This window comes from Eublepharis macularius, chromosome 10 (genome assembly GCF_028583425.1).
Source record: "Eublepharis macularius isolate TG4126 chromosome 10, MPM_Emac_v1.0, whole genome shotgun sequence".
NCBI classification, from domain to species: Eukaryota; Metazoa; Chordata; class Lepidosauria; order Squamata; family Eublepharidae; genus Eublepharis; species Eublepharis macularius.
In genome coordinates, this window is record NC_072799.1 from 29886203 (window position 1) to 29908820 (window position 22618).

At 41.6% G+C, this 22618-nt stretch overlaps 1 protein-coding gene across 2 annotated transcripts in view; it reads right to left on the reverse strand.

Annotated features, from left to right (window-relative positions):
• Positions 1–275: 275 nt before the first annotated feature.
• Positions 276–22618, reverse strand: part of PPA2 (inorganic pyrophosphatase 2) — a 37424-nt gene continuing 15081 nt past the window's right edge. Inside the window, exons 5-12 of one of the 2 annotated variants that reach the window (XM_054989976.1) lie at positions 19521–19640; positions 18403–18489; positions 15665–15791; positions 9474–9601; positions 6631–6716; positions 4793–4862; positions 1903–1942; positions 276–480 (exon numbers count right to left, since the gene is read on the reverse strand). In XM_054989976.1, coding sequence (XP_054845951.1) covers positions 455–480; positions 1903–1942; positions 4793–4862; positions 6631–6716; positions 9474–9601; positions 15665–15791; positions 18403–18489; positions 19521–19640 — 684 coding nt within the window. In that variant the 3' untranslated portion in view covers positions 276–454. Of the gene's footprint in view, positions 484–1902; positions 1943–4792; positions 4863–6630; positions 6717–9473; positions 9602–15664; positions 15792–18402; positions 18490–19520; positions 19641–22618 lie in introns of both variants that reach the window. The other variant, XM_054989975.1, reaches the window with a different exon arrangement.

Here is a 22618-nt window from a genome sequence, read left to right on the forward strand (position 1 = left end):
CAGAGAAAACCTTTGGGGAATACTAAGGAAGTCAGGGAGATAGCAATATACAGGGCACACAAAAGAGGCAACATGCCACAGGTGGTGTTAGCAGTGGGATTTGAATTTAAAAAAGGGACGGTATTCTCAAGGTAAAAAGCCTGGGTAAAGGTAGAGAACATTTGAAGATCTGTGTGAGTGGGTAAAAAAAAAAGAAGTGTTGGTTGTAACTGGAGGCCTCCTGAGGTAATGTACTCTAGGTAACAATCTGAAATTTTACACACCTTCAGAGTGAAAACTCTCAAAAATCACTTTTATTTACATGATAGAAAGTTTGTATCACAAACATTTGCAGATGTGGAATCTATTTTGCAGAGCCTTCATTTGCATATCCTTCAGCATATGTGAGATGTGGGAAGAAGATAGGTTATGAAGCCATTCAAGACTTCACTACCTGATCAGAGTATCTGAATGATCACTGGCCAAGAAAGTACCAATTATCTACTAAAAGAACAAAAAAAGAGGTTATTGTTTACAAATAACTTCAATGCACATATGTGCAAACAATTCATCATTTTCTTTATATATGATAAACATAGGTAAAATATCTGTCACATGTATGCCTACTTATTTTGTGACCTAGCTATCTTAAAAATTCAACAATGCGTTTCCAATGGTATTACAGCTATTTTTATAACTTTATTTCTGTAGATGTCACTTTGTAAACATCTCATACCTCACCTCATTGTTTAGTAACATGCACAGTCAGGTATGGAAAATAAGAACACAGGTGACTATTCCACCATTATTTTCCCCTCAGTGTAAGACTAGAAAACAATTATCCAAGGAGCTCAGTATAGCATACATGATGCTCTCCCAATTTTGTTTAGGACAGAAGGCAGTGACTGATCCAAAAATCATACGGTAAGTTTCTCGGCAGCTCGGGGGTTTGCACTTGGGTCTCCTTGATTCTAGCTGAACACTCTAACCACAACAACATTTCAGCTCACAAGCAATGGAGCGTTAAATATCCACGCTGAACAGAAAAAGCAACTCCCCAGCAGAAGCACTGGCACTTCAATGGCTGGACTGGCATGCCTGACCTCACTGTCCTCCTGCACATATCCTGCCAAAGCTTTTGGAGAGGTAGCAATTGGCTTGGGTCCACAGTCCCCGCAGGTCTTGTGGATGTCAGGATAATCAATACACTTGGCACTTAAGGCCCCCTACTGGAGCTGCTTCCAAGACGAGGAGCCCCTCCCCACATTGGGCCGCAGGAAGCCACCCCAGTAAAGATGAGCATCCAGATGACATTGTGCCCAAACACTGCATTGACTTGCCTGGCTCCTGTTTTTATTGCCTTTACTTTGGTGAAAATATAAAGCCTGTTTTCTCAGGTTCAAAAGAGAAACCGTGGGACGGCAGTGGATTTAGTTACAGTCTGCATGCTGTTGCTGTCATGGAAGGGGGCATTTTGCACTCCCATCTGGAAGCAGTCTGGAAGTGCCTCGGAGGCAAATTCTAAAATACAGCACCAGACAACATTTGACCATGGAGTTGCATGACTGGAATGCCAGATGTGTTATTTGGCTGATAGGAAGTGAGGACAGGGCACCAAGAAGAGAGTTACTCATGCCTGTGCCTGTTTCCCAGAGCAACACCAAATTTACATCAATATAAGGTTTAGACATTCATACATGGATTAAAGAAAACGTATATTGTGACCCAGACCCATTTCTGAATAGCTACTTTCGACACGCAAAGAACATAATGATTTGTGATTCTATGCAAACAATGGTTTGCCCAATTTTAAACAATTCACTAGTACCACAACCCTAAGGACTCTGCCTACATCTTTCAAGCTTTATTTACTTTTATGAGCATTTGATGCAACATGTGGAAGTGACTAACAAGGAATCTTACCTTCTTTGGCAGCAGACTGTTTCTCCTCAGAAGATGGAGTCTGCAAAAGAATCAGAATGATATAGAATTAAGACACAGGCCAAAGGGACATTTCAGGTGAACTCATTGTCTGGTGATCTCCAAAAAGAGATGTTTTACTTTCTTAGTTGAATCAGAGACTCCCATGCCATATCCTGGAGAGATTATGCAGACTGCCCCAGTCTCAGTTATCTTTTTCATGCAACATGATGGACTCTTATTTACACATACGAGTCACGTGATTCTTTAACAGCTAATGTAAGAGGCTGTGGATTGTCCCCAGTTTGAATTTTGCTTCTGTCGGAGAACTGCTTTGTTAGGCCACCCTCTCTCAGCCTCTGGCCCAATCTGCAATATGGAGGTAATAATTCAGGTCCTCATTATTCAGGCAGTTGTAAAGACTGTAAGAAGATAATAGATTGGATCCCAAGTTACATTAGTACTGCTACTGGATAGAAGGGATTTTTCTTCAGCTTCTCTCTTTCCCTAATCAGCCTCTTGCATTCCCTTTCTAAAATTCTGCTGCTGAGTCAGGGGTGGATTTAAATATTTTACAGGAGCCCTGTGGTGCAAAGTGGTAAGCTGTAGTACTGCAGCCCAAGCTCTGCTCATGACCGGAGTTCAATCCTGGCAGAAGCCAGGTTCAGGTAGCCGGCTCAAGGTTGACTCAGAGCCAAGCTACAAGTGACGCCTGACACAGGTTGGACACTTGTCAGCTTCCCTCAAGTTTTGATGGGAAATGTAGGCGTCCTGGTCTTACAGCTTGGCTCTCCATTTAATTGACGTTTACAGACCCCCCCCCCACACACACACCCAGCGGAGGGGAAGGGGAGCACCCGGTGAGAGCCTGACGCCTGCGCTCCCCTCCCAACCGCATATTCTCCCTCCCATAGACTGCCGCTCTGTAAACTTCAATGAAATGGAGAGCCAAGCTGCAAGACCAGGACGCCTACATTTCCCATCAAAACTTGAGGGAAGCTGACAAGTGTCCAACCTGTGTCAGGTGTCACTTGTAGCTTAGCTCTCAGCCTTCCATCCTTCCAAGGTCAGTAAAATGAGTACCCAGTTTCCTGGAGTAAAGTGTAGATGACAGGGAAGGCAATGGCAAACCACCCCATAACAAAAAGTCTGCCAAGAAAACATCATGATGCGATGTCCCCCCATGGGTCAGTAATGACTTGATGCTTGCACAGGCGACTATACCTTTTTAAGTCGGGGGACCACCACCCCTTCCAGAAAGGGATGAAATTACTCTTTCTCCCTTATGCATGAACATAGCCTCTGTGCAATGTTACACCATTTGTCAAAGAGGAAGGAAGTCACCAAATGCTTGGCTTTTAAGAGAAAGCAGAGGTCTTGCTTGCCACTGGCTATGCCAGCATGGCTGCTGTGACTTGGGCTGCATCCACGTATTGTTGGAGAATGCACTACTGTGAAGCTAAATCATCATTCATTATTCTTGGACTGTCGGGAGCACACAGGGTAATCCAAGTGTGTGTGTGACTGGTACAGCACAACAACAGGGCAATATTCCACTGATGTGCAGATGCATTCTAGATGTACAAAGCAGGCATTTTAGTCCATTAATAGTTAAAAAAATCAGCTTTCAAATTGGCTGTATGGCTTATGGAAAACACTCACCATACTGATGCAATTACCGCAGCTGGCAAAGTGGTTTATAAACAGATCAGAATTGGGGGGTTCATTTTTAGCATAGAAGCCAAGCGCTGATATTTTTAGTGCCTTTGCTGAAGTTGTATGTTCTAAATGCAGTACATCAGTATCACTGCCATTTTTTTTTAAAGTTCTCCTTTCTTTCCTCCAAATTCGCTTGAAGACAGCAATTTTCTCCTCTCAGTCACTCACACATGCATACACGGAGGGCTTTCCCCCCCCTGTAGAGAGATGCATTTAATTACACAAGGCAGTGAATAAAGTATGTTCTTAGTGATTAAATGTACTGCTGCTAGTCAATGAGCCTGGGTAGGAGTAACTCATGGCAACAGGGCAGACACAAAAAGATAGCAGATTAGCTGCAAATAGTCCATTTGCTATTACGCAGCACCAGAAGTGGGGGAAAGCTGGCATTACGGAACAATCAGTGAAACAGGAAAAGAATGGGACAGACTGTGGCTCGGTGGCAGAGCGCACACTTTGCATGCGGAAGGCTGCCAGTGCCGACCTTTCCAGTTAAAGGATCTCAGGTACTAAGAGTGGACCTTTGCCTGAAACTCCAGGGAGTTCCTGCCTATTTTGACTAAGTAGACAATACTGAATTAGATGGCCCAGTGATCTGACTGTCTGACAGTCTGACCAGCATGGTAAGAGTTTTATGTAATACCTTGAATTAAGGTCCAGCCACTGGACAGCAACACACTACACATCACTGAAGCAGAGCAAGCTTTGGTTCCAGTAGCACCTTAAAGACCAACCAGATTTCCAGAGCTTTCGATGTCTGACAAAGGGAGCTCTGACTTTCAAAAGTTCATACTCTGGAAATCCAGTTGGTCTTTAAGGTGCTACTGGACCCGAATCTTGCTCTTCTACTACAAATCAACATGGCTACCCACCTGAAATGATCACTGAAGCTGGTGGACCAACAGCATAGTATAAGATAAGCATTACATGTTCAGTGTTAGAAAGATGCTAATTGTACTGCACAGGTAGTGGCTGCATTCCTGCCCACCTGAACACAAAGGTCTCCTCACACATACACACATCAAGACCATGCACAATCTACGCTCTCCATTCAACTGCCAAACCTTCATTAGTAGTTTGTATTAGATTCTGAAGATGTATTTGGTGTTTGTGCGCTTCCATTGACGACTCTTATTTAAAGGGTGGCGGGGAATGCACAAAAATTTGCCCTTACACATTCCACAATTGCTTGGGCATCGTTTTCATTACAGCAGTAGGGACTGGTACCCACCAGGATGTTGGTGCTGAAAAACAAAATATTTTACTTACTTACTTTACCGTCTTACTTCATTTATAGCGTGCCTTCCTCTCTGAGTCTCACAAGACGGCTTACAAAATAAAGGAAACAATTCAATCCAACAGCACAAGGTATCCATTAGGACCAGGATTATAGAAAGTGGGAAACTGACTGTCCAAGGCATGACATGCAGAGAGGGAATTACAAATGTACAAGACAGTGCAGTAAAGGCAAGATGATACGTACTATAAACACTGCAACAGACTACGTTCCTATTCCTTAGAATAGTGACACCCTGGACTGTTCCATTGTAGGGCAATTCTGATCCTTTAATAAAAATGCCCTCCTGGACGTTTCTGTTTTGCCCATTCAGCAGATAAGAGCCAACAAATTGTAGCAAGGATTACAGTATTAATTCAGATTTGTACAGAGTTCTTGGCCCTTCCAGGAAAGGGCAGCAGTGTCAGAGCACATTGCTTTATTTATTTATTAAAAATATATACATTTCACTTCTCGGGCTGAAGAGGTGGCTTGAAAATAAAAAAAAATCATCAATAAAGTACCACAAAGACTATGGAAATTACAAAACAGAACAGCAGAATTACTAAACTAACTCCACACAGAGTAGGCAAGTGTAGGCCCCAAGATGTTATACAGAGTTATCAGAATTCACACAACCCTAAATCAATACAACACCAAAAAAACAACAAAATGAAAAGCTTGGATCAACAGAAACATTTTAACCTGGTGCTTAAACTCAAAAGGCTAAATGCCAGACAGTCTGCTTCAGGAAGGGGATTCCCAAGCTGGGCTACCACAACAAAGAAGTCCCTGCCTCTGGTCACTCCCAACTTTATATCAGAAAGGGCACATAAAATGGGGCAAAAATCTTAAGACTGGAGGGAGTAAGGATTAAACAGGACGTTATATAGGCCAGCATAGATTTCTGCTGCCATGGTTCCCAATGCAGAAAAGACCAAGCCACTTTCAAAGCTGCAGGTTGCTGTCTCTTCAGCAATGGCAACAGCTTCCTGCAGCAGAAGTTTCCACTGCTGAAGAGACAAGCCTCTCTGCAGTTTCAAAAGTGGCTTGCTTTTTCAGTGCTAAGAATGGCTTTGCTGATCAGGAAGCAAACTGGCTATGTACACAATTCAATCCCTCTATGTTCCCGGTCTGTGTTTAGATCCTGGACATGGTGTGCTCATTTGGAGAGACTGAGGGCCAAGCTACACATGACGAATGACACTTGAACGGCAAGTGGATTGAGTGGAGGGCAAGTGAACAGGGAGAAATACACTTGCTGTTCAAGTGTCATTCGTCATGTGTAGCTTGGCCCTGAGGAACAGATGGATCTTTAGTGGTCTTTGGGGGAAGTACGTTGTGGGCTTTTCTTTCACCGCTTCAGAATAACACTGCATGTTACCTATTCGACAGTAAACTACGTTCACTTAACTATCTATCAAGAACAAGCATAGCCAATGAAATGTAAGTAGCCAAGAACATTCAAGGTTATCACTTTTGCACACAAACCACAGGCTGAACATTAAAGGCCAGTTCATTTTGGAGCTGTTCTTAAAGTTTAATTGTCAGGTAATCTGAAGGGCTCATGTGGTTGCCATTTTTTAAACAACAATTCACTAAAACTATGAACACTTGGCAGTATGTAAAAGAGATCTTTAGGAACAGAAATGCTACCATCAAAATAAAAATCATGCAAAACTTTAGCATTTTTTCACAATGGATTTTGAGAGAGGTGTAAAAAGCTGTATGCTTACCATTTTATGGCTCCTCCGTCAGATTTCTTATGAATCAAAGCATTCCAGTATTCATGGGTGGATTTAATTATGTCAAGAGCAAATGCCTGTTTTTTAAATATTAAAATATTTAGGAAATTAAATTGATATATGATAACAACACTGTCACGTTTCATTTGCAAGATTTCAAGATAACTGCAAAACATGAATCAAAACTGCACATTTGGCAATTACTTGGAACTCTTTGGTTCAATTATTAAATCATTCTTAATCTAAATCTTAATTTAAAAATGCTGAAAAGGTTTGCCAAACTCAGTTATTAAACTGGCCTAATGTGTACCAAGGAAAAGGAGGGAAATACTGAAGAATGACACAGCACATTTCCTCATAATGGAACCACTGGAGCACAGCTGTTTTTCAAGCAGACCCTGGGAACAAAGCCATATTTGGGGAAAGAGTAACCCTGTTAGCAGACTTGGATTCCCAGAAACATTTTGAGAAGTCTCTATGAGCCAGTTCAAACAGAGCAAAGGAATTTAGTTCATGCTTTGGCTCTGCTTTAGCAAAGCATTTCAGCATATGCTTAATTTTAAAACGCCAGCTGTTTTGGCTACAGCTGTGTCCAAATCTCACTACAACAGTTGGAAAGTGCCTAATTAAGGTCAGTACAAGAGCTGAGAATCCAGAAAAAGCCAGGATGGGGTTTTTTTGAGTTTTGTTTTTGGAGACATCCAAGAACATTCTATTTTTTTTCTGAATGGTGCATTTTAGTGAAAGTGGCAAAGGGAAGATTTTACCAGAAAAGACTGGAAAATTGCCTAAGAAACCAGAGGCAACTAGTAAAACTAGGCAATTTTAGTTCAAATGCACTTTTGATGTGACAGTTTGCATTGTGCAGCTCTCAAAAGCAATTCTAAGCTCAAATAGTTGTGACGCAATGAATGCAAAGCCACTTCTCCCATCCATACTGTGCTGCAAGTTTTGTGTAGTGGTGTTAGCCCATTCCTGCAACAGTTGTGTGATCAGTACAAAAGAGGGAGGGAGGATAGCCTTGTGGAGGTGCAGACAGGGTAGATTCTGGCCAAGCAGCGCATGACACTTTCTAGCTACAATGGAGACACAGGCTGCACTGCTTGGTCCACAGGCAGCCGTGCCATTCTAAGCAGCTACACCCTTGTGAGACAGAAGATCCTACTCCTAAGCAGAGTTACAGCTCATTGACTTAACTGAGCTGAGATGGGTGTATCACAATTTAGGATTACATTGCCACAGTGCAATCCTAGGAACACTTTCCTGGGAATGCACCGTGACTCGTGGAAGTCTTCAAGCTTGCTTCCTCACTCCCTCACACGTGGCACAGAGTCTGAAAACTGTTATTAATTTACTTACTTCATTTATCCCCCACCTTTCTCCCCAGCGGGGACTCAAAGCGGCTTACATCATTCTCCTCTCTTATTTTATCCTCACCACAGCTCTGTGAGGTAAGCTGGCTGAGAGGATGTGACTGGCCCTAGGTCATCCAGCAAGCTAGAGTCGAGATTTGAACCTGGGTCTCTGGGATCCTAGTCCATCACTCTCATCTCTATACCACCCCAAACATCTTTGTGTGGAACTCACTATAGTTTGTTACAAGTTCCCACAAGTCAGGATCCCAAACCAAGATGTGGTTTAAAATACTAATGAGGTGCCATTTTGTTCAATATCAATGTCGCAACCATCTACAACTTACTTTGAACAATAACGTTTTTGATCTCTGCTCGGGACAGGAGGTGAAGGCCCCAGAACTTATATGAGATCTGTTCTGGACCAAATGAACTACAGTCAGTTTGGATGTCTGAATGCAGCTATAAAACCCACTGCAGAAGAATGGTTTGGACACATTTTCAGAGAAAAAGTGCTTTTTAAAAATTTCTTGTCCTAACCACTGTGTATTATGCAGAATGTAAAAAAAAAAATTAACTTGAATGCTTATGCCTTAAAAAAAAGGATTTTGAAATAGCTGTGCATTTCTGTGCTAGCAAATAATTTTGCGCTTTTTTGCTTTTTGAAGTGCTACTTGAATAGTTGTCTGCTCAGTGTTTGCACATTTGTATGTTTAATTTTTTTTAACATTTAAATAATCCACACTACACTGAACAATGGGGACAAGAACTGCTTTCCTCGTCATTTGTGATGACACCGGGGCTGTCCAATTGCCAGCAACATCAGCACAGCAATTGCACATATTTCACTGCGTTCATGGCAACTGCCTCCTAGGGATTCTACCTTCCAGAGGCACGACCAAGCGCTAGTTTGCCTGAAAGGCGGCAAAAAGGTTTCCCCCCCACTTTAGGAGTGAGTAGCAGTGCAATCCTATGGAGAGTTACACCAGTCTAAGCCTATTGAAGTCAATGGGATTAGACTGGAGTAACTCTCCATAGAATTGCACTGCAAGAGCACTTGCCTGGTTTGGAGTATTTTATCTTTTCGGCAAGTGCTTTGATTGCAAATAGCTGAAGACTTTTCCCCTTATTCCAAACAGATGATGACATTCTCCAGCTTTGCTTTCACAACCAGCCAAACTATCAAATACCACCTTCAAGGGAAAAAACAGTCAATAAAAATCTTGGTCAGATTATTTTTACAATTATATAGAGGGTGGGTTTTTGTTTTCGCTTTGCTGTCTGTTAACTAATCAAGGCAACTTTCAGGCATCAAACAATTTTTTTTAATAGGCTGCCTTTCTCGCTGAGACTCAAGGTAGATCATGACATGAATAAGTCTCAAAATTTTGGGTTCACAATTCTTTCCCTCCTCTCCCCCATCTACTTTAGTTACAACCTAAATAACCACAACACACTTTTAGCAAAAACCTTTAAATTCACCTTGTCTTTAAACTTGCTGTTAAAAGCAAAATGATTTTCTGGCTTCCCGTCTGGTACTTTATACACTCTGAACCAGTCAACTGTAGCTTCAAGATAACCTGGTTTGAACCTTCTGACATCATCGATATCTACAAATGATTACAAAAAATATACATTAGGTGTCACACCAATTTGCCCTGACCCAATGATCTAATGGCAGTGTGGTGTAGTGGTTAAGTGTCAAACTAGGACCGTGGAGTCTTAGGCCACACAGTTCACTAGGAAAACTTGGGTCAGTTATTTATTTTATTATATTTATATCCTGCCCTCCCTGCAAATGGGCTCTGGGTGGCTAACATCAACAAAACATCAATAAATACAAGCTTATAAACACATAAAACTATAAAAGTTATCACCAATCACAGCAGTTCAATTTCAGGCATTGTTAAAATACATAGGCCATTATAAAAGGTATAAACTCAAATTCTACAGGGTCAGCTGTGGAATGGCACCCAGAGAAGGACAGAAAATGGTGCAGGGCAGTCAGGAAGAAAGACGGAAGAGGGGATGGATGCCAGTCCTCAACCAAAGGCCCAGGGGAACATCACCGTTTACAGGCCCTGTGGAACTGCAACAGATCCCACAGGGCCCAAATCTCCAACAGAAGTGCATTCCACCAGGCCAGAGCCAGAGCAGAAAAGGCCTGGACCCTGGTTGAGGACAGGAGAATGTCCCTTGGGCCAGGGACCACCAGTAGTTGCTTATCTGCAGAGTGCAAGGCCTTGTGGGGGACATAATGGGAGAGGCAGTCCTGTAAGTATGTCCCGTAATTGTCGTTCGGTTTAATCCTGAAGTCCTGTTGAGTCTGTGCATGCTTTTGGAATTTTGAGAATGGGAGGTAAGCACCATAAAATGACTGCTGTGGGAATTGAGGCCGATCACAAAATGTTCCAAGCCAAGCATTCTTGCACAATGGAGGCAACTGTTTCCAAATGGGTAATACGTAAGACATGCAAAGGTGATGTCTTCTGGGCCTTTCTGAAACATCCCACTTTGCTTTGGAGACCCAGCAAGTGGGAGACAGGAAACTCACTGATGGGCATCAATGCACCCACAAATACCATGTGAGGATCACTGGTCTAACTTACTTCACTGAGTTGTTGTAAGGAAGGATGAGATAAAAATATGTAAAGGATAGTCTGAGAACTCCAATCCGAAAACAAAGAAGGCCCAGGGTCTCTAATCAGCACAATGGCTTAATTCACATAATGCTTCTATATAAATTAATACGGGGCATCTTGGGGCTTGTATTTGCTTCTTCCACTCACATTCAGCTACGAGCCAATATTATTTCCAGTATCTATCCAAAACGGCAAACTATGGGTTGTGATTTCCCTGAAAAATCAGGTTCCAGGGAGCCTGTGAACCTAAAGATCCTGTCCAGACTCATTCACAAGTAGAGAGGGAAGGCCCAGAAAAAAGACAGGAAAAAATGGAGGGGGGGGGGGCTTTCCCCCAATTTCTGTGATGGAAAAATTGGAAAACTGGGGGGAACACTGAAAAGAAGCTCCTATATTTTCTCTTTTGGAATGAGCAAAATGCTTCATAAGGCAAGGTTTTTCACATTCAAAATGTACAGTCTGATGACTTTTTCAATGTTTCCAGTGGAAAAATTGAGCAATCTGGGGGAGCACTGAAAAACCCCTCTGAAATATTTTTCTTTGAATGAGAAAAAATCTTGCCTTACCAAGCATTTCCCTCTTTCAGAATGTAGAGCTTGAGAAAATGTGAGGACTTCTGAGGCACACTGGAAAAAGCCTCTTATACTATATAGACATATACAATATTTTAAAGATTCGTTTTGGTTTAAATGAAAATACTTTTGACAACTATTAATATTCTATAATGTATTTAATGCTCATACATTATTAAAGACTTCAGAGTTTTCAATGTCATAAAGTTTAGCTTAATATCCAAACATGCTGGCAATCCATTCTATTCTGACTCTATGAGAGAGTTCTATCCAAATACTATATTTTCTTTAATTTACTACAGAATTTGTTTTCTAAACTACTTTTCCGGTCTTTCAGATGGCAAAAATTAAAGACATGCTATGGCAGCACTAGGCCGCAGCAGTTTGCAACTCTTTCTCAAGTATTGGGTATACTTGTAATTTTTCTTATAGAAAAAGTAATATTATATTAATCCTTTTAAATTCCATAAATATACCATATAGTATAATTGTATATGCTAAGTTATACATAATGCATTTCATGTTGTTAAATCTATAAAAGAATTTTGGGGTTGATAGGGAAGTAACTATTGCATATATTTCCGTTTTTCCCAAGGTTTTCATTTTTAAAAAGTTTTTTCCCTGGGACTTCAAAATGTTCAGAAATTTTACACATATATTTACAAGGCAGCAAGCCATGGTTTCCCTACTACATCTAAACCAATTGTAGATGCATTTCAGTGTGTACCTGGAAGCTTGTCCAATATGAAAGGTCCTATTTGCACTGACTTCCATATACACAGATACTCTGCAAACCTCTGGATCCTGCCACTGTGTGCAATCAAGCAACCATCCCATGCATAAACTTATTCTGGATAACATAAATCACTTTACTAATCAGCTAATGGGAACCTTATATTATAAGCAATTTCTTACATTGGTTGGCTTTGTAAAATGATGCTAAATGTCTCAAAGAGCCTTGCCGGCCAGAATTTTCATAGATGAAGAAGCTCACAGTATCTGTCCTTTGGTCCAGGCACAATCAGCAACAGGGATCAACTGTCCCTTATTGCAACAAAGGAACACAGTTCCCTTCATCCCACTTGCAGGAGCGCCATAGGATTCTGGTTCAAACTCCATAGACTTTAATGCAAAGTGCACAGGCCATTCCCAATGGCTTTTGATTAATTCATTAAACTGTTTATATATTATATACTGCAGACTCAAGGTGCTTCACTGGAAAGTGCTTATGTGCACATAAAACAATTAAAAGTTTAAAAACAACAAAAACAACAAAAACAACTGCAGACTCAAGGTGCTTCACTGGAAAGTGCTTATGTGCACACAAAACAATTAAAAGTTTAAAAACAACAAAAACAACAAAAACAACTGCAGACTCAAGGTGCTTCACTGGAAAGTGCTTATGTGCACACAAAACAATTAAAAGTTTAAAAACAACAAAAATTCCAATAGAGAACAACATTCCACTATCTCTTAACCATAATCCACACCAGCAGCTATAAAAGATCATAGAGCGGAGATTTGACTGCCAAACAGGACTAGACAGCTGTGCTCCATTAGCTAGGCACTAGATCATGCTTCCCCAGCAGTCACTGTGTGCAATGCTGCCTCTCAAGCCAATATTGAGAGGAAGAGGCTGCCAATTATACTTCAGGAAGCTCAAAATTGATTTACTGACTTGGCACGGACACTTGTTATAATAAAATAGAAGCAAAATTGTCCAACCATTGATGGCAAAGGCTGCTCGACTGCTGTCAAAAGATCAAGTGATGTCTCACATGTTACAGATTAAACATGAAAACTGTCATGTTTGAGATGTTAACACAAACCAGTGTGTATTTTTTAGCCTTCAACCAGTTGAAAACTATTCCTAATTTTAGAGAAACTTGCACCACTAGAAAAAGTTGTACTCAATCACTACTTTCAAACAAAATATTCTCTCCTCCTCTTTTGCGCAAAGCTAACACATCCCATTTGCAAACATGCAGTCGAAAGAAGATCCAAAGAAAGGGAACACATGTTTTTAATAACAGTTCATAAACAGCTACAGGAAACAATGGCTTCGGTCCATATAAAGGCATTTGCAGCAATTTCTGCTGCACAGAAAAACCTCGCAACATATAAATAGTTGCTTCATGTTGAATGAATAAACACAGAGAGAAATGGATTCAGTGCAGCACATATTTGAGCTACAGCCCTGGAGAATGAACTCTCCTTCTCCCCATTGTACCTGCATTGGGTCTCTCATCCCCATCTACTCAGGGGATGCTGAGGGAGGCATTTTTTATTGGAGAAACATGGCAAGGCTGGAGAAAAAATAGATGGACCTAGGGGTGTGTGCTTCGGGTATCCGATTCGGGATAAACGCCCGAATAGGACCTGATCTGTAAAGATTCGGGGGTTCCGAATTGGGGCCAGCATGCCCGTGCACACCTCTAGATGAACCTCCTTCCACAGCACCATGGCCCTGACTGATACTGGGACCACTCTGCAGCTTTTGTAGCTAAATTACATGTGGCGGAAACTGCTTATGGATCTTCTCCAGTATCACATGGTTTGGTCCTGAGGTAGTAAATCTATCTCTGGATTATGCCAATTTAAAACTGTAGATTCAGGGACTGAATGCCCCCAACCCCCCAACATAGAAAACTAGATATCAAGGAGAGTTCTAGCCTGTCCTTCCTCTGAATCATGCTGTTCTTCTAGGGTCAGGGAATTATTTTTCTATATCAAGGGGCATATGTCTGTCCCTGGCAGCAGACTTTTCCTGTATTGAGGTTTAGCTGAACTAGTTATTAACAGTGATTAAAGGAGGATGGAGTGAGTAAAATAACAGTATCCTGTTGACCTTCCTAGAAGAGGGGATAACAGAATACCTAAGGTGGCCACTTAACCACATCTGTTAGTTTTTTGCCATGAAAATCCCCCAGGGGTTGCCATAAGTCAGCTATGACATGAGGGCATTCTCCACTCCAAGATGGCTACTGGCAGTATTATTGTTAGATATGTTGTTCCAAGAAGCTCAGGGGAAGGTATGTGATAGCCCAACCCACATCATAACTACTCATTTGGTCAGGTTAGGCAGAGGGGGACAGTAGTGGTTACTGTGTCAAACAAGGACCTCGAAGCTCTAGGTTCTAATCTCCATTCAGTCATGAAGCTCACTGGCCAACTTCAGATCAGTCACTCTCTCTTAGCCCCACCTACCTCACAAGGCTACTCTGGGGGCAAAACAGAAGAGGGGACAACCACGTAAGCCACCTTGAGCTTCTTGAGCAAAGGATGAGATAAAAATATATCATTGTTTAATTCTGATATTTATACCCTGCTTTTCTCCCCAATGGTGACCCAAAACAATTTACAACATCATTTTTCTTCCTCCATTTTATCCTCATAGTAACCACCCTGTGAGTAGGTTAGGCTGAGAGAATGTAAATGGCCCAAGGTCACACGGTAAGCTTCTACAGCCGAGTTGGGATTCAAACCTGATCTCCCAGATCCTGGCAACATTCTAACCAATATTCCATGATGGCTCTATTACAACAACAACAAAACCTTTATTGGCATATCTCAGGCTATCAATACAGGCAGTAAACAAATATAACGGTAACAAGGGTAATTTGAGCGAAAGCAGTTAGATGTATTTCAATCGATCCTTGATTACCAGACTTAAAAATAGGGCTACCTTTTAAGCTATTTCAGATGACGAATCATTCAGAAGACAGTACACCATTAAGGCCTCCGAATGGCCCAGTATGTTAAATAAAATTGGGTCTAAAAGATTAGAAGTATATCAGCATACTGGGAACAATGGAGTAGGATATGAGGAACCGACTCAACTGAATTTGAATTACAAGCACAAAGTCTTGCAGAATATGTGATCTTATTATATCTGGATGGCTCTATTAGATAAAGAGAAGGAAGAAGACAAGGAAAGAGGTGAAAAGCCACAAATGAATTTTACCAGGTTTGATCCGGGTTACCCACATTCTAGCCACAATGCCACATTGGCAGTAGGTATCCCGGTTTCAGCTGGCACAAGACTGAAGAATGCATAATGTTCTTGTCTTTCACCGTGTGCAGCATGGTGCACTTTTGCACATGGAAAGACTGGAACCAATGCTGTAGAAAAGGACAACCTTTTAAATCTGACCTCCTCTCTTAATTTCTGAGCAGATTTGAGTGGTTGTGTTGGGAAGCCTTTATCCATAAGGGAGGAAGCACCCATCCTAATATGGAATTTACAAAGAATCACCACAGAATTTCCATTCATATTAATGGCATTTCATGAAATCCCCATGGAAGGGATCGATACTGTTCAGCCTCAAGGTCAAGGGGGAGTCTAATGACTGTGAGAAGGTCCCCACCTGCAATGTCAAATTAAAGCAGATTGTCTGAGAATATGCTCTGTGAAATGAAGAGCTGAATAACTGGATAGGAGGTTAAACAATATACTTACCATGGATCGTTTGTGATTCTGGATCATCCACACCAATAGCTATGATCTTCCAGTCAGATTCTCCTTCATCGATAAGACCTAAAAGTCCAAGCACTTTCACCTGAACAACCTCACCAAGGGAACGAACCTTTAAGTACAAAAGAGAAAAACGAACATCTAGCAACTGACTTTCTCAGGATCAGAATGTTTATTGCATACAGCCAAAAGGCGATCATAGTTAAGCAAATAAAACACATAAGGAAAACATGAACAACGAACAACAAAACTATAATGTTAAAAACACAAAAAAGTGCATTAAAAGCACATTAGCACCTTAGTTATAAACAGGTGAAGGAGTCTCAACCATTAAGCATAGCCCGAGCCTGGATTTTCTTAGCTGCCAGGGCGAACTGTGCCACTGTATAAGGAATGTACGGATTCCACCAGGAAAGGAGAGTTAGGAGTTACTTTTTCCACCACAGGAGAGGAATAAGTGCCTTTTAAGATTTCCCTAAGAAATTTATTTCTGGACTCTGTATACAAAGGGCAGAACAAAATATGCTGCGGAAGGTCTTTCTGGAATGAAGCTCCACAAATACAAAAATGGGCAACAATCAGTATTTGTGTGTACTGACCATCTAGAATGGCTGAAGGCGTGGTTTGAAACCCCAGAGAAGTTAAAGCCATTCTAAGACTAGAAAAGGTGACCTGGGTAAATAAGAGGCTCTGCTGTGGTCCCTCTTGAACAACTTGAACCGGGGAGAAAATTTGGAACAGAGAGTTGTACTTCTGTCCAATGCAGCATCGATCTTAAACAGCCAGTCTTGCATAGCGACACTAGGCAAGGGGACACACCAAAAGTCACCCACCCACCAGAGAATAACGACGGAGGATATTGTTAAAGCTAGCTATGCAAATAGCATCTGAGTGCAACAGTGCTTTGGTTTGCCTTAAGAGTGGGCTAGTAGAAAGATTCCTTTGTTTTTTCAAGAATCTAAACAAGGCCAAGTACAAACAGGCTCTGAAAAAAGGTAACTAGGTTCAGCCCACACTAAAGACACTAGAGTGCTGCAAGGCAAAGCTAGAATTCTCTTTAAAAAGAGATTATGGATTGGTTCCAGGGTTGAGATCAGACATTCATTCCAACCCCCGATCTGTGCAAAACACAGAAGCTATGGGATGGCCTTACACTGGAATAGTTTCAAGGCCTGCACAACAAAAAATCCTCCTTTCAAGGTGTGAAAATTTAAAGATGGCCTCAGTAGTTCTCAAAACTGAGGCTTTTGTTATCGTCAAGTGGGTTTTCCATGAGAGGGTATCACTAAACATCATTCCTAGATACTTAAGGGTTTCACACTGTTCAATGGTATTGCCATCTATTGACCAGTTAAATCTCTGAGGTCTCTTCCCAAAGACCATTACTTTCGTCTTGGCAGTTGATGTCTAAGGCTTCGCCCTTACAGAAAATGCCCAGTGTGTTCAGCATCCTCCTTAAACCAATACAATTAAGGACACCAACACCATGTCATCTGCATATGGAAGAATCAACACTTTCCAACCCCTGCAAGGATGGTGGAAAGAACTCAAGGCCTCATAAACATGAAATCGTGTCATTTAACTACAGACTGAAGAGCGAAGGGGACAAAATTGATGGAAAGCTTACCTGCTTTCCATCAATTTCATCACAGCAAATCCTCTCTTCTTACAAACCTACATCACTCAAGCCTTCTCCTCAACTAGCTTCTCTCTGACCGTGCCTATCTCTCTGCTTATACAGTACAGCTTGCTCAGTACAGAAGCCCCCACTCAAGTATAGCTATACTTCATGCATTATCCTTTCACTGATCCCAATCAATGCCCCAACCACACAGACTTTGATCAGACACTCCCTCAAAATGTCGCATCTTGGTTTGTCCTGCTTTAGTACAGAAGTCCTTTATTACTGAAGATGCCATTCTACTGTGCAACACAGAAACTCACATCTTCCCCTTATTGTGCCCTCGCTCCCGCAGGAAACCTCTTGTTTATCCTGTTGATCTGCCTACCCTGCTTTCAAAGCCACCCAGGCTAGCGCCTTTGGTCTTAGCCCGCAGCTGGCCCAGGCTGGAGTCTATTACATTCTGGGAAATAAAACTGTTGCTAGCACTTTAAAGTAAACCTTAGAGCAAGTCTTGCAACTTATTCAGCAAAAAATTATGTTTGGGTATATTGGACACCACAGCGCCTTTTTACTGTTTGTCTAATTGCTGGTGGTGTAACTTATAAGATGCATCTCTTAAGCATATGCTTTCGATATGTCCAGTTATTTATCATTTTTGGGAGGAAATCATTACTCATATACATTTTGTATTAAAATACTCATTTATTTTTGAAGATGTTAATATACTTTTAAACTATTTGCCTGTCTTTTGGAACTTAACTGATCGTCAATGGAAATGGACCCTCTGTGCCCTTACAGTTACTGAAAGACTTATACTACAACACTGGCAAGACAAAGGTCCATTAACTGTAACTCACTGGATTGAAAATCTTATAGATTTATCAACATTTGAGGGCATCGCATATAGACGGCAATTGCACATGGACTTATTTTTAGATAAGTGGAAAAATTTTATAGAAGCATATGTATAGATTTGCCAACAGCGTTTATGTCGCCAGTGTTATTTTTCTTGGGTTTTGTTTCTTTTTTTGTTTTTGTTTTGCACTAATAAATAAAAAATGTACATTTTTTTAAAGTCTGGATAATAATTAAGGCAAACCTGGGAACCAATTTCACAGACATCAATGGGATCATTGTCGCCATAACATCCTGTATTAAGATCTTTATGATGGGGATCTTCCCAAGTCTATGGAAAGAAACAAAGTTAAAATTAAAATCTCCATTAGCATTTCTCACTTTACCGTTAATCTGTACAAATTACCAAAATACACCAAGTTTGCTAGTGACTGTAACCTCCCCTAAGACACTGGTATGCTGGTGCAACATTCAGGCTGCATGCAACTTTCTGTTTGTTTGGTATAGACATGAACCCTGCCTGCTGTTGCGACTGCATGCTCCCTCCCTTCTCCCCTTACTTGCCAAACATGTTTGAAGGCTTTCTGGTTTGGAAATCTTGAATCATACTCCAATTTGCTGTGCCCTCTTAATTCACAGCAAACCTGAGCAAACTGCAGTTTGTTTCCTTCCAGCAACCTGGAATTAAACTGTGGTTTAGATCCTAATTTGTGGGAAGGAAACAAACCTCAATTTACATGTGGATATCACTGTAAACTGGAGCTTGTTTCCAGGCTTCCAAAATCAGGAAGCCTTGGAGAGCATTTTGCTTGTGCACCAAAGGAGCGCAGAAGCAAAAACAGTGTTTGCAGACGCAGTCTGAATGCAGTCTATATTGCTGCTAAGAGACTGGTCGTTATGGGAAGGTATAAAGGCCAGCAACAGCCTGACCTCCTCTTCTATGCCCTTCTCCATTTGTTAAATGACTCTTGTGCAAAACAGCTGACTCAGGCACAAGCATCCTCGGAGCACTGGCAGAGCCAAAGGACAGAAAGTAGGGCTGAGCTCTGGGCGAGGGATTCCCCCAGCGGCTGATGCTGCAAACTCCGCTTCCACAAGGGAACATATAATCCTGGGCTGCGTGACAATTTTGCCAGAAACATATGTTCAGCTCCAACTGCACATTCTTATCAAAATTTATGGACAAAAATCACTGCATAATATCTCCCCAGCTCCCCATACCAATGCACAAATCTACCACATGCAACTGCTTTCCTTCCAACAGATTTGCATTCATGAAATACACAGGATTTATGAGGGGAGGGTGCTGAGAAGACAGAAAAGTTTCATGGTTTTGACAGACCAAAAAACAATGTACGTTACCTGAGGGAGGGCACCGTAATTCCAAATATAGCCCTTATGGGGAAAGATATTTGCCACGTATCGCAGCTTGCCTTCTTTTACATCTTGCTTAATGGGATTCAATGGCTCCTTCGTGGCAATCTGAGCACGTTTTAAAACACAGAGGAGGGAAGGGGGGGAAACTACTATGAAATTATTCTCATAAATTCCTGGAGAAAGCTTCAAGCTTTACATTTAGATTTATAACTCCAAAGACTTAAGAAATCTAAGGGGGTAGTTGGGGGACAAAGCACAAAACATTTAAGATGTTTGTAAAAAGATGAAAATACAAAGTGTCTGAAAATATAAATATATAAGGAGGCAAATGTATTCCCTCTGTATCCCCCCAACACTAATTATATGTTTAAAAGGTGACAATGCTTGCCACTCTTGAATTATGAAGGACAGAGTTTTTTTTTCTACATTAGATGCTTGTTCCATTAGAAATGGGCACGTTCACTAGCACCACTGTTTCTATTGAGATCTTACATATGATGTAATAGTGCAATGGTCACAGGCACCTATTGGACAGTATCTGTGACATCTCCAATGACACTGTCCCTTTCCAAGCTCATGCAATGTTTAGCTTTTTTAAAAACCTGAAGGGAAAAAGTTCCCCACATAAGTGCTTCTCTCTGCTCTACTCACAGCCATTTGTAAGAAGAACAGATGTACGAACAAGGCCTCAGGAATGCTCCCCTAAGAACGTAAGAGCAGCAAAGGCGGATCAGACTAATAGTCCAGTTATTCTAGCATCACGCCTTACAACCCTTGGAAGGCCTATAAGCACGGCACAGAGGCCTCTGCTGCTGTTTTCCTCCAGCACTGGTATTGAGAAGGTGCCATAAGGTTTCCCATGGAGACAAAGATTCCATTTAGTCACTGTAACTAATAACCACCTTTGGGAAGGGTAGTGGCTTCACATTTTCCTATCAAGATCAATACAAAACATTCATTCAGCATGGTTGTTGTGGGTTTTCCGGGCTGTACTGCCGTGGTCTTGGCATTGTAGTTCCTGACGTTTCGCCAGCAGCTGTGGCTGGCATCTTCAGAGGTGTAGCACCAAAAGACAGAGATCTCTCAGTGTCACAGTGTGGAAAAGATGTAGGTCATTTGTATCTACTCAGGAGGGGTGGGGTTGAGCTGAGTCATCCTGTAAGAGTTTCCCAGGGTGTGGAATGCTAATGGCGGGAGGCTTCACTGTATCCTGAGGAGGTTCTTTTGCATATGGATTGGTACTTGATGTGCTAATCTTCTCTGCAGGGCTATTGTCGGGGATAGAATGTTTTGTTAGCCTGGTGTTTTTCAGAACTGGAAACCATGCTCTGTTCATTCTTAAGGTTTCTTCTTTCCTGTTGAAGTTTTGCTTATGCTTGTGAATTTCAATGGCTTCCCTGTGCAGTCTGACAAAGTAGTTGGAAGTGTTGTCCAGTATTTTGGTGTCCTGGAATAAGATACTGTGCCCTGTTTGCGTTAGGCTATGTTCAGCCACTGCTGATTTTTCAGGTTGTCCAAGTCTGCAGTGTCTTTCATGTTCTTTCATGTCTGGATGCTACGCTTTGTGGTCCCGATGTAAACTTGCCCACAGCTGCAGGGTATACGGTATACTCCTGCAGAGGTGAGGGGGTCTCTACTGTCTTTTGCTGATCGTAGCATCTGTTGTATTTTTCGGGTGGGTCTGAACACTGCTCGAAGGTTATGCTTTTTCATAAGCTTTCCCATCTGATCAGTAATTCCTTTGATATATGGCAACAACACTTTTCCTGTAGGAGACTGTTTTTCCTTGGTTGTTTGATTCATCCTGGGTTTGATTGCTCTTCGGATTTCATTTCTGGAGTAGCCATTTGCCTGAAGTGCGTGGTTTAGATGATTAATTTCCTCATTGAGAAAGTGCGGCTCACATATCCGTCTTGCACGATCCACTAATGTTTTCATTATGCCTCTTTTCTGTCGGGGGTGGTGATTGGAGTTTTTGTGTAAGTACCGATCAGTGTGAGTTGGTTTCCTGTAGACCTTGTGACCTAACTGAAAGTTTGCTTGAGGAAATTAATTTTCTGAAAAACACCAGGCTAACAAAACATTCTATCCCCGACAATAGCCCTGCAGAGAAGATCACATCAAGTACCAATCCATATGCAAAAGAACCTCCTCAGGATACAGTGAAGCCTCCCGCCATTAGCATTCCACACTCTGGGAAACTCTTACAGGATGACTCAGCTCAACCCCACCCCTCCTGAGTAGATACAAATGACCTACATCTTTTCCACACTGTGACACTGAGAGATCTCTGTCTTTTGGTGCTACACCTCTGAAGATGCCAGCCACAGCTGCTGGCGAAACGTCAGGAACTACAATGCCAAGACCACGGCAATACAGCCCGGAAAACCCACAACAACCATCGTTCTCCGGCCGTGAAAGCCTTCGACAATACATTCATTCAGCATCTTCCTTTAAAAGTCCTTTCACCCCTATGTTGATCAAGGGCCCCACCAGTTCCCTGGCTCGTTTCCTGCTTTTGATATATTTAAAGAAATTTTATGGTTTGTCTTAATGTTATTTTATGTTTATTTTACTTCATTTATACCCCACCTGTCTCCCCAATGGGGACCCAAAGCTGTTTGCACCATTCTCCTCTCCTCCCCCCCCCTCACAACAAACACTATGAGGTAGGTTAAGCTGAGAGTGTGTGACTGGCCCAAGATCACGCAGCAAGCTTCCATGGCAAAGTGGGGAATCAAACCTGGGTCACCCATATCCTAGTCCATCACTCTAGCCACTACAGCACACTATATTTAGCAATATGCTCCCCAAAATCTCTTTTTTGCCACCTTATTGACAGCTTAATTTGTTTTGTCAGAACATGTGCTCCTTCTTGCTCACCTACTCTAAGCAAAACTTCAACCTTTCTTCCTTTTAAAGCTTCCTTGACTTTGCTCATTAAACATACCAGAATCCTTGTAGATTTTGTGGTATTCCTCTTTGTCTGCAGTAAACATTCTCTCTATACTTCTGTTATAGTGAATTTAAATAATCTCCAGTCCTCATGAATAGATTTGACCCTCTTTACTTTCTCCATAATA